Here is a 16,773-nt window from a genome sequence, read left to right on the forward strand (position 1 = left end):
CTTCTGGATCCCTAATTGGTTTTCAGATTGACCTCTTTCGCCTTAGGTATTACAGAGATTACTTCGATCATCAGTTGTCATACAGATGAATAATATGTTCTGCTCTCTGCAATATTTCATATGCCACGTCTAAGGGAATAAGCCATAAAGGCTTCTCCAGGTTTGAAGAGAACAGTTATTTAAAGTACCTGGAAAACCAACATTTTTGAATGTATGGAAACTGAGCTTTAGACTATCTCTAATGTAAACCTTCAAAAGAACCCAAGATTTCGCCTTCCTTCCCTTTGACATTACTTGTGCCATGTGTAGGGCTGAAGTGAATATTGGCAGATTAAGAGTTGACTTTGGCTCTGCTTGTGTATTTCCTACATCTTTTAATGCATAAATTTATTTTCAATGAATACTTCCAAGTTTCTCATTTATAGGGATTATAGTCCAGTTGGCCAGTTGATGGTACTTAAATATACATTTTAATGACCTATGTTGCTGGGCAAGTTTGCAATGTGATAATCAGATGTAGAAAACTTTAAAAAAACAATGATTAGTTCACTTTCATGTGTGGGTGTGCTCACATTTTAAAGTATGAACCACGGTTAACTAGTGGTCTCAGGGGTAGTGACTCACTCACTTTTTTTAATGGCTTAGTTGAAGTTTACTTAAGATGCTGATCATGCGGTGTTAGTGGTTTGGGGGTGACTCAAATTAGCCATGTTTTGTGTTGGCATAACAAAACTGTTAAATGATTGTCAATTACACTTTTCAGTGACTTTTGTCTTCTATTTTATGAGGAACCCAATGCAAGTCACTAATATTGTCTAATAGTGACATTTGCATAACACTTGTAATAGTTCATTGAGCTTAAAGGAATTGTTAACATTAAAGTCTGTGTTTAAAGAAAGACTTTGGTCTTACTCAGTAATTCCAGCTAACACATGAAATCTACACTTAATTGTATGATAAATTTGGACTTAAAAGAGTTTCAAAGAATCCTGAATTGTAACTATCTCAAAAGTGTAGGAGCCTTTGTGGCACAGCCGTTAAGCACTCAGCCAGCAGCAGTAGCAGGCCTGCGGGAGAACATCTGTTTCCGCACAGATTTTTGCAGCTTTGGAAAAACCTACAGAGCGGTTACTCTGCCCTGTAATCCGAGGTGACAAGCAATGTTGGTTTTCCCCCCCTCAGCATAGTGTGGTCTGGAGACAAGATATTTTGAGGAATTCTTTAAGATGGAAATCACTGAAGTATGTATACTGAATTATAGGGTGGTGCCCAGCAAACTAAAAGTTCTCCAGGTAATGGGGATACATGGTAGAATTAGAGCGCCACTTTTAGATAACTGGCTCTTTGTAACATGGCAGCCAGTGATCTTTGAACCTTCGTTTTACTTCTGTTTCTTTGTTCATGGCTTTATTTGTAGAACTTGTTATACTGTGTAGTTTAGTATTGACATCTTAAAATTCATAGTAACTCTTACGCAGAGTATTAAAAGGGTATCTATTTCCTGCCCTTTGCTATTTGGGGTTACAGTCTAGGGATCTAAATCCTAACTTACATAGTTTAAGCCAGGAGAAATTTAAAATAAAACACTCTTAGCCTAGCACTAAACATGAAGGTAAGTAGAAATAAATACTGCTACTGGGGCTCTAGTTTATTCCCAACTGTTCAAACATTCTGTAATTAGTGGATTTTAAGCATGTCTCCATTATACATTTGCTATTCTGACTCCCTTAATAAAAAGTTCAAGCAGTTTTCCAAGACGAACCAGTTAAATTCCATGCAGGTTAGAACAGAAGGTTAGGTATGACGATCTTTTTGGGGGGAGATTCCTAAGGAATCCTGATCATGTATTGTGTTAACACATTGGCCTGTTAACCAAGAGATCCATAGTTCAAATTTGCTGACCACTCTTTGGGAAAATTAGACTTTTCCCTCAAGATGTACAGCCTCAAATGCAAAGGGGCATCCCTGCCCTGTTACAGGTTTCTCAGTCAGTGGGCAAGAAGAGGTAGTGTTGGTAGATCTTTGCAAAGGCACACAGCTTAAAAAGTTTTAAGAAAAGGGAACATGTGCCAGGGAGGTTTTTCTGCCCCCCAATCACAGTCATGCCCCTGCACGATCTTAAAGGGTAAGTAAGAGCTGCCCTAAAGAAATGTCATCGGAAAACTACTTTGTGCCCTGGACTATTCCCAAGACAACATTCAAAGTAAAGCCTGTTTGAACGCTCACACTGCTGTATTGGTATAAACTAGAAGATGACGGGATCTTTTGTGAACCATGAAACATCTGTTGTAGAAGTGTATAGCCAACCTTGGAGGATACGGGAGTAACATTTTCATGTTTTTCAGGAAAATTTGTATGATTTTTAAATTTTGTCGCAGTACTTATTTCAAAGTGGCTTGAGTCAGGATTTAGACCTAGTTTTCATTGTACTGTTGTAAACAGCCACACTACAACTCCACCCCCCAAAATGGTGTTAACTCAGTTTGAGGTGTAAAGATGGGAGAAATGGTAATAGTGAATTTGGATTTTAAAACCTCTCAGCCAAAACCACCAGTGTTAAGGAACATCTTAAAAGATCTAAGGTAAACTAGAAAGCCTAGAAAAGTTGTAAAGTTAGCTGAATTCCTTGTTTGCAATCTTTACTACTTTTTACTCCTTGGTGGTCTTACCTGTTACATTGCTTTTGATCATTTTTTTACATGCTTAATATTTTAATGCCCTGTTAATCATATCTACCATGCTGTCCATTACTTGTGAATAGGTTATTCTAAGACTTTTTCATTTTGTATGTGTTGTAAGAAATCGTTTTATGAAATTACATTTTTATGTTTACATACTCTTGGCTAAAATGAGACTTGGTGCATACTGGGTTGCAAATTGGCTGCTAACTAAAAGGTCAGCAGTTGGGACCCACCAGCCACTCCTTGGCAGACAGATGAGGCTAGTTGCTCCCATAAATATTTGCAGCCTCCGAAAACTCAAGGGACAGTTCCACTCTGACTTAACGGATAGTAGTAGGTTTGAGTCTGGTTGTATTAGCTAAGTAAAAGTAGTTGCCGACTACTTGATGGTGATGCATGGCGGCTCCGTATGTCAGAGAATGGTGTCCCACAGGGTTTGTTCACAGCTGAAGTGATTGCTGAGCTCCCTTTGGGTGGGCACATGTTGCCAACCTTTGAGTATCCAAGTGCTTATAAGCAGCCTCTATAACTTTGATGTTTTTTGTTTGCCATATGAAATTTGAAGTGTTGAACAAAGTACTTCCAAATCTGTTCGTTAGGAAAACAATGAACAATCCTGATGTCTCCTGAACTCCAGGTTTCTGTCTATAGCTTCTTATTCAGTATCCACCTATAAACATTTCCATGGGTAACACTGCAAAACGTAATTACTTCTGAGACCGCTCTTAAAATGTTTAAAACAAACCTGATTTCTATAAACACCCCCTACCTCTTTCTGTACTCAGTAAATATAAGCTGGTTTGTTTTTTCATTTACCCTGTCGAACTTATATGTTCACACTCCACATCCAATCAAATAGCAATTCTTGTCAGCTTCTTGAAACTTGATTCTAATCTCAGCATTCCTGTTCACTTAGCTGCCCTAATCGTTAGTTCTCCCTCTTACTTGAGTTGCAGTCGTTTGAAGAGGCCCCTACTTCTACCCTTCCAGCAGTCTCACAGCACTCGGCACAGTCTTTAAACCTGAGTCCCATCGCTTTGCTCCAACAACCGAATGGTTTCCCATTGCATTTCCAAGAGAGCAGATAACTAAAGTAACTTTGAAGGCTACATGTCACTTTCCCACCACTCACCACCTTTCCATCTGAAATCACTTCCTTGGCTGTACCACCACTGCCAGCTCAGCTCACACGAGCTTCTCTTTCTCGTGAGTTTTGTTCTTTGACTGGCTCATAACCCACATAGCATATAGCTTTCTCCTTTGTGAACTATAGATCTCTGTAGCAATGTCACTACCAGTGATTTCTTTGTTAATAGACAACTGAGTTAAATCCGTTGACATTAGCATTCCTTCGTTGACTTTAAAGGTACAAAAAATGAAACCTTGGCAATGCACTATAGAAGTCTTACTGAAAAGCACCTGTTGATGTCTGACCTTACGAGATGGGAGATCTGCCCCATAAAGTCTCCAAAGCGGTTGTCGAAGGAAGCAAACGGCACCTCTTCCTCCCATGAACAGTTGGTGAGTTTGAACCACCAGTCTTAGTAAGCCCCAAGTGCTAGCCCATTGCCCCACCTTCGCTCCTTGCCCCCCACCTCTCCGCTACTGTAAGAAAACCACCACCAACGTTCCTGAGTAGACATTTCAATGTCTGGCTGTCGTCACTGATCTGTGACAAATGAAGTACGCTCAGGCCTAAAATCAGGAACCCAGAGTGGAAGTAGAACACAGCTAGAAGCTAACTTCCTCTTAATAGAGCACTTGTTAAACCAAGGGAAATTGAGCTTTCGTGTTCATACTGTGACAAAGTGTCACAGGAAATGCAAACCTGAATAAGGAGACTATCTTGGAACTTGGTGCTCTGGGGCAGAATACTCTTCCCACCCCCCAACGATTTGTAGCCAGCTTTGTGAAGAATTACACCTCTTAAGTTTTTCTACCTAGGTGAACACAAGAAACAAATAGCTTTTTTTTAAATTAATTTATTTATTTTAACAATTTATTGGGGCTGATACAATTCTTTTCACAGTTCATACATATACATACATCAATTGTATAAAGCACATCTGTGCAGTCTTTGCCCTAATCATTTTTTTTCTCTTCTTTTACATTTTATTAGGGACTCATACAACTCTTACCACAATCCATACATATACATACATCAATTGTATAAAGCACATCCATACATTCCCTGCCCCAATCATTCTCAAGGCATTTGCTCTCCACTTAAGCCCCTTGCATCAGGTCCTCTTTTTTTTTCCCCCTCCCTCCCCATTACCCCCTCCCTCATATGCCCTTGGTAATTTATACATCGTTATTTTGTCATATCTTGCCCTATCCGGAGTCTACCTTCCCCCCTTCTCTGCTGTCCCTCTCCCAGGGAAGAGGTCACATGTGGATCCTTGTAATCACTTCCCCCTTTCCAACCCACTCACCCTCCACTCTCCCAGCATCGTCCCTCACACCCTTGGTCCTGAAGGTATCATCCACCCTGGATTCCCTGTACCTCCAGCCCTCATGTACCAGTGTACAGCCTCTGTCCTATGCAGCCCTGCAAGGTAGAATTCGGATCATGGTAGTTGGGGGGAGGAAGCATCCAGGATCTGGGGGAAAGCTGTGTTCTTCATCGATACTACCTCACACCCTAATTAACCCATCTCCTCTCCTAAACCCCTCTATGAGGGGATCTCCATTAGCCGACACTTGGGCCTTGGGTCTCCACTCTGCACTTCCCCCTTCATTTGATATGATATATATATATATACATATATACACATACATACACACACACATCTTTTTTTTTTTTGCATGATGCCTTATACCTGGCCCCTTGGGCACCTCCTGATCGCACTGGCCGGTGTGCTTCTTCCATGTGGGCTTATTTGCTTCTGACCTAGATGGCCGCTTGTTCACCTTTAAGACCCCAGACACTATCTCTTTTGATAGCCGGGCACCATCAGCTTTCTTCACCACATTTGCTTATGCACCCAACAAATAACATTTTGAAGTAGTTCCCAATCAACAACCAAGTGCTGGCAGAAGAGCGCACACACTAGAATCTTGATAGCTCACACTTTAAAATCAAAAGAAAAATATAAAGAAGCAGGAGCCAGCTGACAATGATTTCATGCATTAAAACGCCATCTGTGCATAATAGGAAAGAAACTTGCATTTAGCATGTTAGATGTAAACACATGATACAGAGACCACAGATTTATTGTATTGACCATTCTGGTTGGATACAACAGAAGGTCCCAGATAAATGTAAACCAAGACCATTATCAAGTGGATTCTGAATGATAGGATGGTAGAACTTTGGGGTTCTATGGCTGTCTTGATGGGAGCAAACAACCACCTCTTTTCCTCAAGATTAGCTCATGTTTAAATCTTTGACCTTGTAGGTCAGCACTTAACCCACAGGACAACCAGGTATTCCTGGTTCCAGGTCGTATAGGAGAAGAATGGAACAAAAATCAATTGCCTGAAACAGGACAATTTTAGTGGACTACTATAGGCTAGAACCCTAGACTATTGCCCTAAGATAACCATTGAACATGAAACAAGCTACTCCCCAAGATCAACACCTTTCAACCAAATAATAGATTGGCTTATAAAATAAGCATTGCCGCCATGAGTAATGTACTCACTTGAACAGGCAAGTATAGGAGACCAAATTGTCAACAGTGAAAAGCAAAGTTATGGGAAGGAGGGACAAGAAAGAGCTTGATCAATGGAAACAGCATATAGAAGAAATAGGATTCTGATGTGAAAATTGTAACCAATGTCACAATTTGTATTAAAATTGTTAAAGGGGAAGGGAATTTGCTGTATAAAATTTCACCCAGACAATAAAATATATTTTTAAATCAGTTGTATCTCTATACACTAGCAAAGAAAGATCTGGAAATGAAGCTAACACAATTTTGTAATAGTATTAAAAAAGAACCCGCATCAATTTAACCAAGGAGGTGCAAGACTTGTACACCAAAGACCACAAAACACTGTTGAAAGAAAACATTTTAAAGCAAACAAACCAAACCCACTGCCATTTTGAGTCAATTGTAACATGTTGACTCCATAGAACAGTGTAGAATTGACCTGTGGGTTTCTGAAACGGAATCTTTGTGGAAGCAGGCAGCCTCATCTTCCTTGGAGTGACTAAACCCTTGCCTTTTCAATTAAATCTCTGTAATCCACTCTACCAGCTCAAAGAATATCTAATGTTCACAAACAAATGTGAAAAAAGCTGATGGTGCCCGGCTATCAAAAGATAGTGTCTGGGTTCTTAAAGGCTTGCAGGAAACAAGCAGTCGTCTAGCTCAGAAGCAACAAAGCACACCAACCTGTGTGACCATGAGGTGTAGACGGGACCAGGTATCAGACATCAAAGAACAAAAAATCGTATCTGGGTGCTCACCTTCCTGATATGTTCACTGAAGACAAATGTGTCCATAAACAAATATGAAGAAAGCTGATGGTGCCTGGTGTTACAGATAGGAACTGGAAACACGGGGAATCCACGGCCGATAATCCCTTCAGGACCAGTGGTGAGAGAGGTGATAACTGGAGGGTAGAGGGAAGGTGGGCTGGAAAGGGGTAACTGATTACAAGGATCTACATGTAACCTCCTCCCTGGATGATGGTCAACAGAAAAATGGGTGAAGGGAGACATTGGACTGTGTAAGATATGACAAAATAATTTGTAAATTATCAAGGATTCATGAGGGGGTGGATAGGGAGGGAGGGGGAAAATGAGTTGATACCAAGGGCTCATGCAGAAAGCAAATGTGTTGATGAAGGCTACAAATGTGCTTGACACTGTATGGATTGTGATAAGTATTAAGGTGGCGGAAGGACCTTGGGCCTCTACTCACACTTCCTCAGTGCATGAATCCTTTTTTTTATTAAATTGGAACTCTGATGCTCACTCTCCCGACACAACTGCTGGAGGCAAAGTGGGTGAACAAGCAAATGTGGTGAAGAAAGCTGATGGTGCCTGGCTATCAAAAGAGATAGTGACTGGGGTCTTAAAGGCTTGAAGATAAACAAGCGGCCATCTAGCTCAGAAGCAACAAAGTCCACATGGAAGAACACACCAGCCTGTGTGATCGAGTGGTCCCAAAGGGATCAGTTACCAGGCATCAAAGAACAAAAAATCATATCATTGACTGCACACCTCCATGATAGGATCGCTGAAGACAAATGGGTGCATAAGCAAATGTGGTGAAGAAAGCTGATGGTGCCCGGCTATCAAAAGAGATAGTGACTGGGGTCTTAAAGGCTTGAAGGTGAACAAGCGGCCATCTAGCTCAGAAGCAAAAAAGCCCACATGGAAGAAGCACACCGGCCAGTGCGATCACGAGGTGGCAAAGGGACCAGGTATAAGGCATCATGCAAAAAAAAAAAGATATATGTGTGTATATGTATATATATGTGTGTGTATACATACCATATTGAATGAAGGGTGAAGTGCAGAGTGGAGACCCAAGGCCCAAGTGTCGGGCAATGGAGATCCCCTCATAGAGAGGTTTAGGAGAGAAGATGGGTTAATTAGGGTGCGAGGTAGTACCGATGAAGAACACAGCTTTCCCCCAGATCCTGGATGCTTCCTCCCCCCAACTACCATGATCCGAATTCTACCTTGCAGGGCTGGATAGGGCAGAGGTTGTACACTGGTACATATGAGGGCTGGAGGCACAGGGAATCCAGGGTGGATGATACCTTCAGGACCAAGGGTGTGAGGGGCGAGGCTGGGACAGTGTAGGGTGAGTGGGTTGGAAAGGGGGAACTGATTACATGGATCTACATGTGACCTCCTCCCTGGGAGATGGTCGGCAGAGACGGAGGGAAGGTAGACTCCAGATAGGGCAAGATATGACAAAATAACGATGTATAAATTACCAAGGGCACATGAGGGAGGGGGTAGCGGGGAGGGAGGGGGGAAAAAAAGGACCTGATGCAAGGGGCTTAAGTGGAGAGCAAATGCTTTGAGAATGATTGGGGCAGATAATGTATGGATGTGCTTTATACAATTGATGTATGTATATGTATGGACTGTGATAAGAGTTGTATGAGCCCCTAATAAAATGTTTTTTAAAAAAGAAATAGAAAATCCGATCTCCCCATCAAGTGGCAGTGATTTCCAGCTGCTGGCTTGGGAGGTAGCAGCACGGCATGTAATGTCCGCCACTCAGGCTCCGAGCGTCAGTAGAAACGTATTGCTGTTTGGGTTGTAGTTCATGCTTGCATTGGCTTATTCCAAACAAAATTTGTAACAATTCTCTGCAACCACTGAAAGAGTATAGACAGGTTTTATCAGTAGTACTATTGGTTTAGTCTTGTTAGAGTGAGTGACTTCCAGAAGAAGATTGTCGCCCCAAAACATAGATTGCGGGATCAGCCAGCTGATCTTCCCATCAGGTTTTTGAAGCAAGCTCAAAGCTAATGAGGATTTTATGGGGAAAAAATGAACCAAGGCTTAGATTGACCAATACTGTCAAAAAACCAAAGTGCAATTGAAGCAGTGTCTTCCTAGGGCAGCAGTTCGCAACATGTGGGTCTCAACCACTTTGGGGTTAAACGAACCTTTCGCAGGGCTCGCCCAATTCATAACAGTAGCAAAATTACAGTTAGTAAATAGCAATGAAAATAACTTTATGGTTGGAGGTCACCACAGCATGAAAACTTTTAAAGGGTCGCAACATTAGGAAGGTTTAGAACCACTGTCTTAGGGGATCTGCTGGGCCAGTTACATACAATGCAGAGAGGCCTGTTCTTGAGATGTTCTCAAAATTATCCTTGTATCATTGAATACAGATATGCAAACATTTTACATGAATAGTTATGGGAACACCAATCACAATAATGAAAAGTGGAAACAATCCAAATGTTCACCAATCGATGAATTGGAAGCAAAGTGTAATAAAGCTATTATTCTAGTATTATTCATCTATCAAAAGGATTGCATGGGTAACGATGGAACTTAAGAACATTGTACTACATGACATAAGCCAGACACAAGGGACTGCAGACTGTATCACTCTATTTGTATAAAATATTTGGGTTTAAATCTATAAAGCAAGTTTGATGATTGTTAGAGGTTCAGAGAAATGGGAACTCCTTGTCTGAGGAATGGGCATAATGTTGGGATGGTGAAAATGTTTTAGAACTCTATCACTCTTCACTTACGGACATGGCTCAGGAGCCAAAGACCAGGTTTTTATGTGAAAAAGAGCTTTGTGTGAAAATGGAGGATGACTACGTTAGATCTATCAAGGGGAGAGATATACCTCGGTCCTTGGCTCCACGTGAGAAAGAATTCACGCGGAAGCCTGGGTTGTAATCCAAGTGAGTTTTATGAGCGTTAGAAGCAGTTTCAGGTCGACACAGGCAGCCACAGGGCTCCTCACGAATGTGCGGCCTCCTGGAAGCCGCTCCCAAGGTCACACAGTCCACTCCGGGCTCCTGCCTTTTCAATTATTCGGCGGGGAGGCGTGGTGGACCACCCTTGTGGACCCCATTGGCTAAATTGAATTCACCTGGTCTAGGTGGGCCAATTCAGGTGCAGCGCCCACCCAGGTGTACCTGGCGGGAAACCTGAATCTCTGAGCATGTGCAGTCTGCCTGCCACGCCTTTGTTTCCGCAGCTTAAACCTCTGGGCATGTGTAATGCCAGACCTTATGCTAGACTACCTAACAACTATATCATATAACTGCCGATCTATACTATTACATACCTGCCTAATTATATCATCACATAACTGCCAATTCATACGATTGCATAAGTACCAAACCACTGAGAACCATGGCCCAGTCAAGTTAACACATAACCATAACTATCATAGCCAGTGTTACTTTACCAGATGTACATCATGTGCAAAATGGACAGTAGATTTTTTTCATGATTGTGGTAAATGCAAAATGTTGGATAGCAAACAAGCTGATCCCTGAGAAAGAGGCGTGGTTGGAAGTTATGATCGCACAGCTCTAGATGTTACTGAATTCTATAGAGGGGAAGTTCGCCTCCACTCAAAATGTTAGTCAAAAAGATAGTAACTGCTAACCATAGATAATATGTTTTGGTTCCAAATTACTATTTTAAACACTTACCATATGCAAGAGGGCTTCAAACATTTTGTGGAAATATCCCATTATCTTTTAAATTCCATCTTTCCAAACTACTTTTCAGTCAATGAGAAATGAAGTGAGTACTTTTGAAATACCAAATTGACTTGAGACAAACTTTGATTTGGTCTGAATTTTCAAAAAGTGTGCTAGAAATGAATTAATTCAACAAACATTGAGCATTTCTTCTTTGGTTTAGGCAAGGAGGGGGGACATGACACTTGTAGTCTAGTAGGAAAACTTCTGTTAATTATGCGTGCTATGAAGTATATAAGATAAGATAATAGAATAAAGAGTGATTGAGGGACGGGGATATGAGGGGTTTTTTGGTTACAGTTTTATTGGCATATAATTCACATTTCATATAATTAAATCATATTGAGAAGACTTGTGTAGTCATCACTATAATCAATATTAGAACATTTTCTTCTTTTGTGTATCCATTGCTCTTAGCGTTCCATTTGCCCCCAACCTCCCCTGCCATAACCCCAAGAAACCCTCATATACAAAAAAAACTTACTAAACAAACAATAACAAAGTAAAACAGAGAAACTTCAATTGAAAGCAAAAATATTTAAAAAGTAGAACAAATTTAAAATGAGGGAAAAGCAAGCTCAAAGGATAAGGTGTTAAATTTTAATCTCATTGTATCTGCAATCATCTACTTTCCAAGGCAGATGTGGCTCAGTTAAAATGCAATCCCTTCTCATAGTCTACTTTGCAATGCTCTCTGGGGGAGAGCAATGCTGTTCCTGCCCCTCTCCTATGGGCAGAGGGGATTCACTGGAGGCTTAATGGGGGTGGGCTGGCATGGGGGAAGGGTGACTTTTCACCTGAGACCTGTTGCTTTCGGCCACACAAGCCTCAGGGCCCTCTTTTAGGACTCCAGGTAGCGTGCTCACAGACCAGCAACAAAGGACAGCGCAATGGAATGTAGTTAGAGGAGCAAAAGTGGACCGAGTCCGATTATTGGGCCCTTGTAGGTCGTGGGAAGAGATCTACATTTTAAAACAGCCCTCAGAAAGGTTTAGGCAGGAGGGCGGTCTAAAGGCTAGACTCGGAGTGCCAAGTGTGTGTATCAGTCTCTACCATTCACTTGAGATTTTATTGGCGAGGCATAGCTTATGCAGGGTAACGGTACATCAAGTTTGCTAGACTGCGTTTTCTGATGACTTCCTTTCTATCATATTTGATTCTCAAACTTGTGAAATGAGCAAGACAGATGAGGAACACCCTACAATTTATAAAAGGTGGTCTTTGGTTTCTCGGCTTTGCTCTTCTTCCTATGGGACTGCTGTGGGTACTCCTGTTGGTGCTTCAAGAAACTGGTTCTGTCTGGCCTCTGCCCAGGTTGAGACATTCACTAGCCTGCTCTAAGAAGCCTCTTTGCCTTGCACATACTTTTATATATTGTTAATTTTTTTAACTTCTTTTTGTCAATTGGGTGAAGGCTTACCGAGCAGGATCATCAGTTTTTCATTCCACAATTCATACATATTTTGGCTCATTTCATTTACGTAATTCTGACATCAAAACAAAAAAATTGGCTTCAATATGAAGGTTTTATTTGTCTCATGATAAACTAGGGTTTTTTCCTTTTAATTATTGCTATGATCATTTGCATAAAATAAGGACCAATTGCTCTTTAAAGTTTTGGTAGGACTCACTCTCTTGTTAATATCATTAGGCCTAATGTTTTGGTTTATTTGATGAATAGGTTTTAAATGGATTCTTTAAAAAACAGGGCATCAGTACTGTCAGTATTTTTATTGTGTCATAAGTCAACTTGGTCAAGTTATATATTTAAAAAATTTTGCCAATGTGGCGGTCATGTTCTTCAGTGCCTACCATTCTGTTTCCCTTTTGTCTATGGTAACATACCCTCTTCACAACTGGAGTTCTGGTGTTGACGCCTCTCCCCTTTCGCAACGTTGTTGGAGGGTTGGCTACTCTCTTATTCTCCCTAAAGCACTCACGATCAATCATCCATTCTGGTTTATTACTTTTATATGTTACTAATATGTGTCTCTTCATTATTTACTTTGTTTTTCTACATTTTCTGGATCTATTGCTGCACCCCTCCCCCCCACCACACCACCACCAATCTTCTTTATTTAAAACTCAAGTTCATTATTTTTCCTTGTCTAAAGTAAGCGAGCCTATAAAGTTTCATTTAAATACTGCCCTGCCTATATCCCACATATTTTGATATCCCCTTTGCAGCGTGGTAGAGTTATAAATTTCCATTATTGTTGTTTCTTTGATTTGTGAAATTTTTTAGAAATGTTTTATACATGGAAAATAAATGGGCTCATAATTTTTGGTTTATCCTTTTTGTTACCAGTTTCTCATCTTACATCAGTCTAGTCTGGGAAATTTTCTTTTTGTCCAGATTTTTTCTGTGCATTGGCATAAACAATTTTTATAAGTGTTGTGTATGACCAAAAAAAGGATGTGTCACTTGCTGGGAGGTCCGTATGTCCTTTAGAGCGAGGATTTAGGAGTTCTGTGCTTGCTAACTCCAGCTCTGTGAAGCCATTGTGATCTCTCCAAGCGACCCCCACTCCCAACAACAATAACAGCTCCTATATGAAAAGCAAATGTTCATTTCTCATTTTCGTCACGGAGAGGCGAGTTTCCTTTTGTTTTTACCAGAACCATTAGAAAGGCAGCAAACAGGCAAAATTCTCAGTGACAGTTTGACAGGTAGACTGAAGCGCATCTGCTTCTACAGTGGGGTTCTTCATGGACTGTCTTCAGTAGGCAGGCGTTTGGACTTTCCTGGCCTGTCATGTTTCGGTGCATATATCATTTCCTTTCGCGTGTGGGCTTAATCCAAATTATTAAAAAGCCGAGTTCAGTTCAATTTAAAACTTTTATCTTCATATTCAATGTAGGCATTACCCCTCCTTCCCGCCCCTCAATAAAACAAACAAACAAGAAAACAAAAACAACCAGGAAAGCAATTGCTGTGGAGTCAGTTCTGACTCACAGCAAGGCCACGTGTCAAGTAGAACCGCGCCCCCCATGGATGTCATTGGCTGATTTTCCAGAAATAGAGTACCAAGTCTCCCTTCCAAGGTGCTCCTGGGTGAATTGGAATTTCCAACCTTTTAGTTAGTAGGTTGTTAGTGGCCATCAAAACTATGGCATGCGTCTTTAAATTATATAAATTGAGCAGTCTTGGGATTATTAAAAATAAGGTTTATTCCTCCTTGTTCACAAGAAATTATGGTAAAAAGAGCGAAAACTGCACCAAATTATCTGTGCCAAATCACTGTTAAGCAGAGCACGTATGAGTCGGCTTTTGCTTGGAAAATCCTTAGTCTCAAAGTGGAATTAGCTGAAAATGATGTCATCTTTCTACCCTGAAATGAGAAGAGGAATGCTAAGTCTCTATTCTAAAAACAAAAGCTTTCCTCAAATATTTCATAAGAGATCAACAGAATATAGTCAAACAAATAGGGTAGGGTAAATTTTCTTTCACTTTCGCTTGATGGAGTATCTAGCTCCCATGAAGAAAATTCCATCACCACTCTTGCGTCCATAAGTCTCATTATCCGTGTTGAACAGATGTGGTTGGCGATTTAATGTCATGAGTTCAGGCACATTATTTGAGCTGAGACCTTGGTTCGGATCAAAAGTAGCATTACTGGAATGACGAAGGCTTGGTCACCAGCCAGAGTCTTGTCTCAAGTAATGCCACCAGACTCCACTGCTGGGAGAGCCAAAGCTGTGAGAGGAAAGTTCTGGCCTGGGTATAGTAAGGCTCGGGTCTCTGTGTAGGCTCTCTCAGCTACATAACCAAGTTTGGGGGCTGGATGCCCTAAAGCCAAGATGCTAGGCTGCTGGAAAATGCTTGCCTTGATAAAGTAAAATATTGTCCAGTGCCTGCAGATTGAGAGAATTCTAGGACTACCATAAGATTCAGATTTAATATGAGGAAAGGTCCTTTTAAAGCACTCTTTCCAAAGTATTGAAATCAGCCAAATACATGAACACATTGAAATGTCTAATTTCACTCACTCGCTGCCATCATCAAGTGGATTACAACCCATCGAGAGCCCATAGGGGAGAGGCAAGGGCCCCTGTGGGCTTGTGAGGCTGAAGCTGTTTGAGAGTAGAAAGCCTCACTGTGGAAGTGGCAGGCACGTTGTCGCTACTGACCTTGTGATTAGCAGCAATACTTCACCGACTGCATCAGCAGGGTTCTGTCAGTCTAGTTGATGTACTGTGAAATCCTAAATTCACAAAACAGTGGTTGATCACTTCCCAAAGTTTCTTTCCTGAAAATGACAATGACCCAAAGCCCCAAACATCCAGAGCAGTAATCGATTGATGACTCAGCTTATCCACCAGGTCTTTGTCCCCTGCAACAGCTTTCTGGGAGCGCCATTACATTCTAATGGAAACCAGGCTCCAGTGGGTCTGCGGTATTGCTTGGAGCCCTTGGCCTTGTTAGGGGCAGTCACGTAGTATGTGAAATCCTTTATGCTTAATGTTGAAATTGTCTACACTCTGGAGTTCAGGAACCAAGTATTAGAGATTTTTGTGGGCAAGTCTCACAGCTAGAGTGAGGCAGACGATTTAAGACTCACCTCCACGCTCAGATTCCCGGAATCTCAGGACAGTTTTTGTAAACTTGTGGGGAGGTGTTAAAAGCAGGGGGGCATAATCCACTACTAAGAATAGCTCAGGTTGTGTTTTCTCTGGGCCACGTTCTCTACTGCACGCTGTGACTCATTTTCGGTTAGCTCTCATAAGCAACCTTATGGACTGGGTACTATTATTAGCATACGCTATTTATGATGTGAAGGATAGGTTTGCTCTCACCTCAGCAGGTTGGAAGGCAGGTGGGTCTTACGCCGCCACGCCCATGGCTGCTGCTAGGGATGAAGGTCTCTAAATCTGGGGAGGAAATGTGGAGGGATTGTCGGGTTTTGTGAAGGCGCCAGGGGGCTTGCCACTCACGGTTCCTGATCTCCCGAGGCTGTGCACCCCTCTGCACCAACAGATCACGGTTGTTGATCACAGACTTCTTCCTTTCCTGACCCCCCACCCAGGTGGCGATAGGGCAAAGGGAGGGGCTCAGGCCACAGGGGTCAAGCCTGGAGGCGTCCACGGAGGCGGTAGCACCAGCATCCGTGACGGCCCCACTTCGGCCGGGTGCTGGCATGGCTCGGTGCTCTCTGCCCGCAGGGTTTGCCCCGCCAGGCAGTGGGAGGCAGTCTGAGCCGCTCAGCCGAACCGGGAGGGGGGCGGGCCTGCCTCTGGGCGGGGCCGGGCCCAGGAGGGAGGAGAGCGCGCTGCCCCCTGCGTGCGCGAGGGCGGAGAGGCGTCTGTGCAGCGCCCTGGAGCCGGGAGCCCCGGAATCCCACCCTTCCGAGTCCCGATTGCACCCGGACCGGAGATGCCCCTTCGCCTGCTGGTGCTGCTCGCGCTCTGCCAGGCAGGGCGCGTCGCCGGGGCGCGCAGCCACAGCTTGCGGGGCAGCTGGCGGGTTCGCAACGCGAACGGCTCGCTGGATCTGGGCGGAACCGTCCCCGGCTGCGTGCACAGCGCCTTGTTCCAGAAGGGCCTGATCCAGGTACTGCGCGCGTCCGCCCGCCGCCCCGCGGGCCTGCACCCCGCTACCCTGCTGGCAAGAGGGGCCCTCCGGAGCCCGGGCCTGTTCCTGACGCTTTTGCACTAACTTCCTCTTTGAATCTTTTGATTTATGGCGAAAACTATGCAGGCAATTTATCTGCTGTTGGCCAAGAGCAAGTAGGGTGCTAGATCGACACATACCGGCCCGCTTTGAACCAGCAGTAATTGTAGAAGGCGAAAGGACAGAGAAAGCAGTATTTCTAGCAGCAGTTTGTTTATTCCACCACTCTCCTCTGTGGCGAGGAAGCCCACGGCATGCTCACTGATACGGCATAAGGCGTTTCTGTCTGGACAAGTGCTAACGAAGGGTTAGCTATATCCA

At 42.8% G+C, this 16,773-nt stretch overlaps 1 protein-coding gene across 1 annotated transcript in view; it reads left to right on the forward strand.

Moving 5' to 3' along the window:
- The first annotated feature begins 16,116 nt into the window (after window positions 1–16,116).
- The window catches only part of MANBA (mannosidase beta), a 150,840-nt gene continuing 150,183 nt past the window's right edge, over window positions 16,117–16,773 (forward strand). Inside the window, exon 1 of the mRNA XM_075543981.1 lies at window positions 16,117–16,392. Within this exon, the coding sequence (XP_075400096.1) occupies window positions 16,216–16,392 (177 nt within the window). The 5' untranslated portion in view covers window positions 16,117–16,215. The remainder of the gene's footprint in view (window positions 16,393–16,773) is intronic.

The sequence above is a fragment of the Tenrec ecaudatus genome, chromosome 3 (genome assembly GCF_050624435.1).
Source record: "Tenrec ecaudatus isolate mTenEca1 chromosome 3, mTenEca1.hap1, whole genome shotgun sequence".
NCBI lineage: Eukaryota > Metazoa > Chordata > Mammalia > Afrosoricida > Tenrecidae > Tenrec > Tenrec ecaudatus.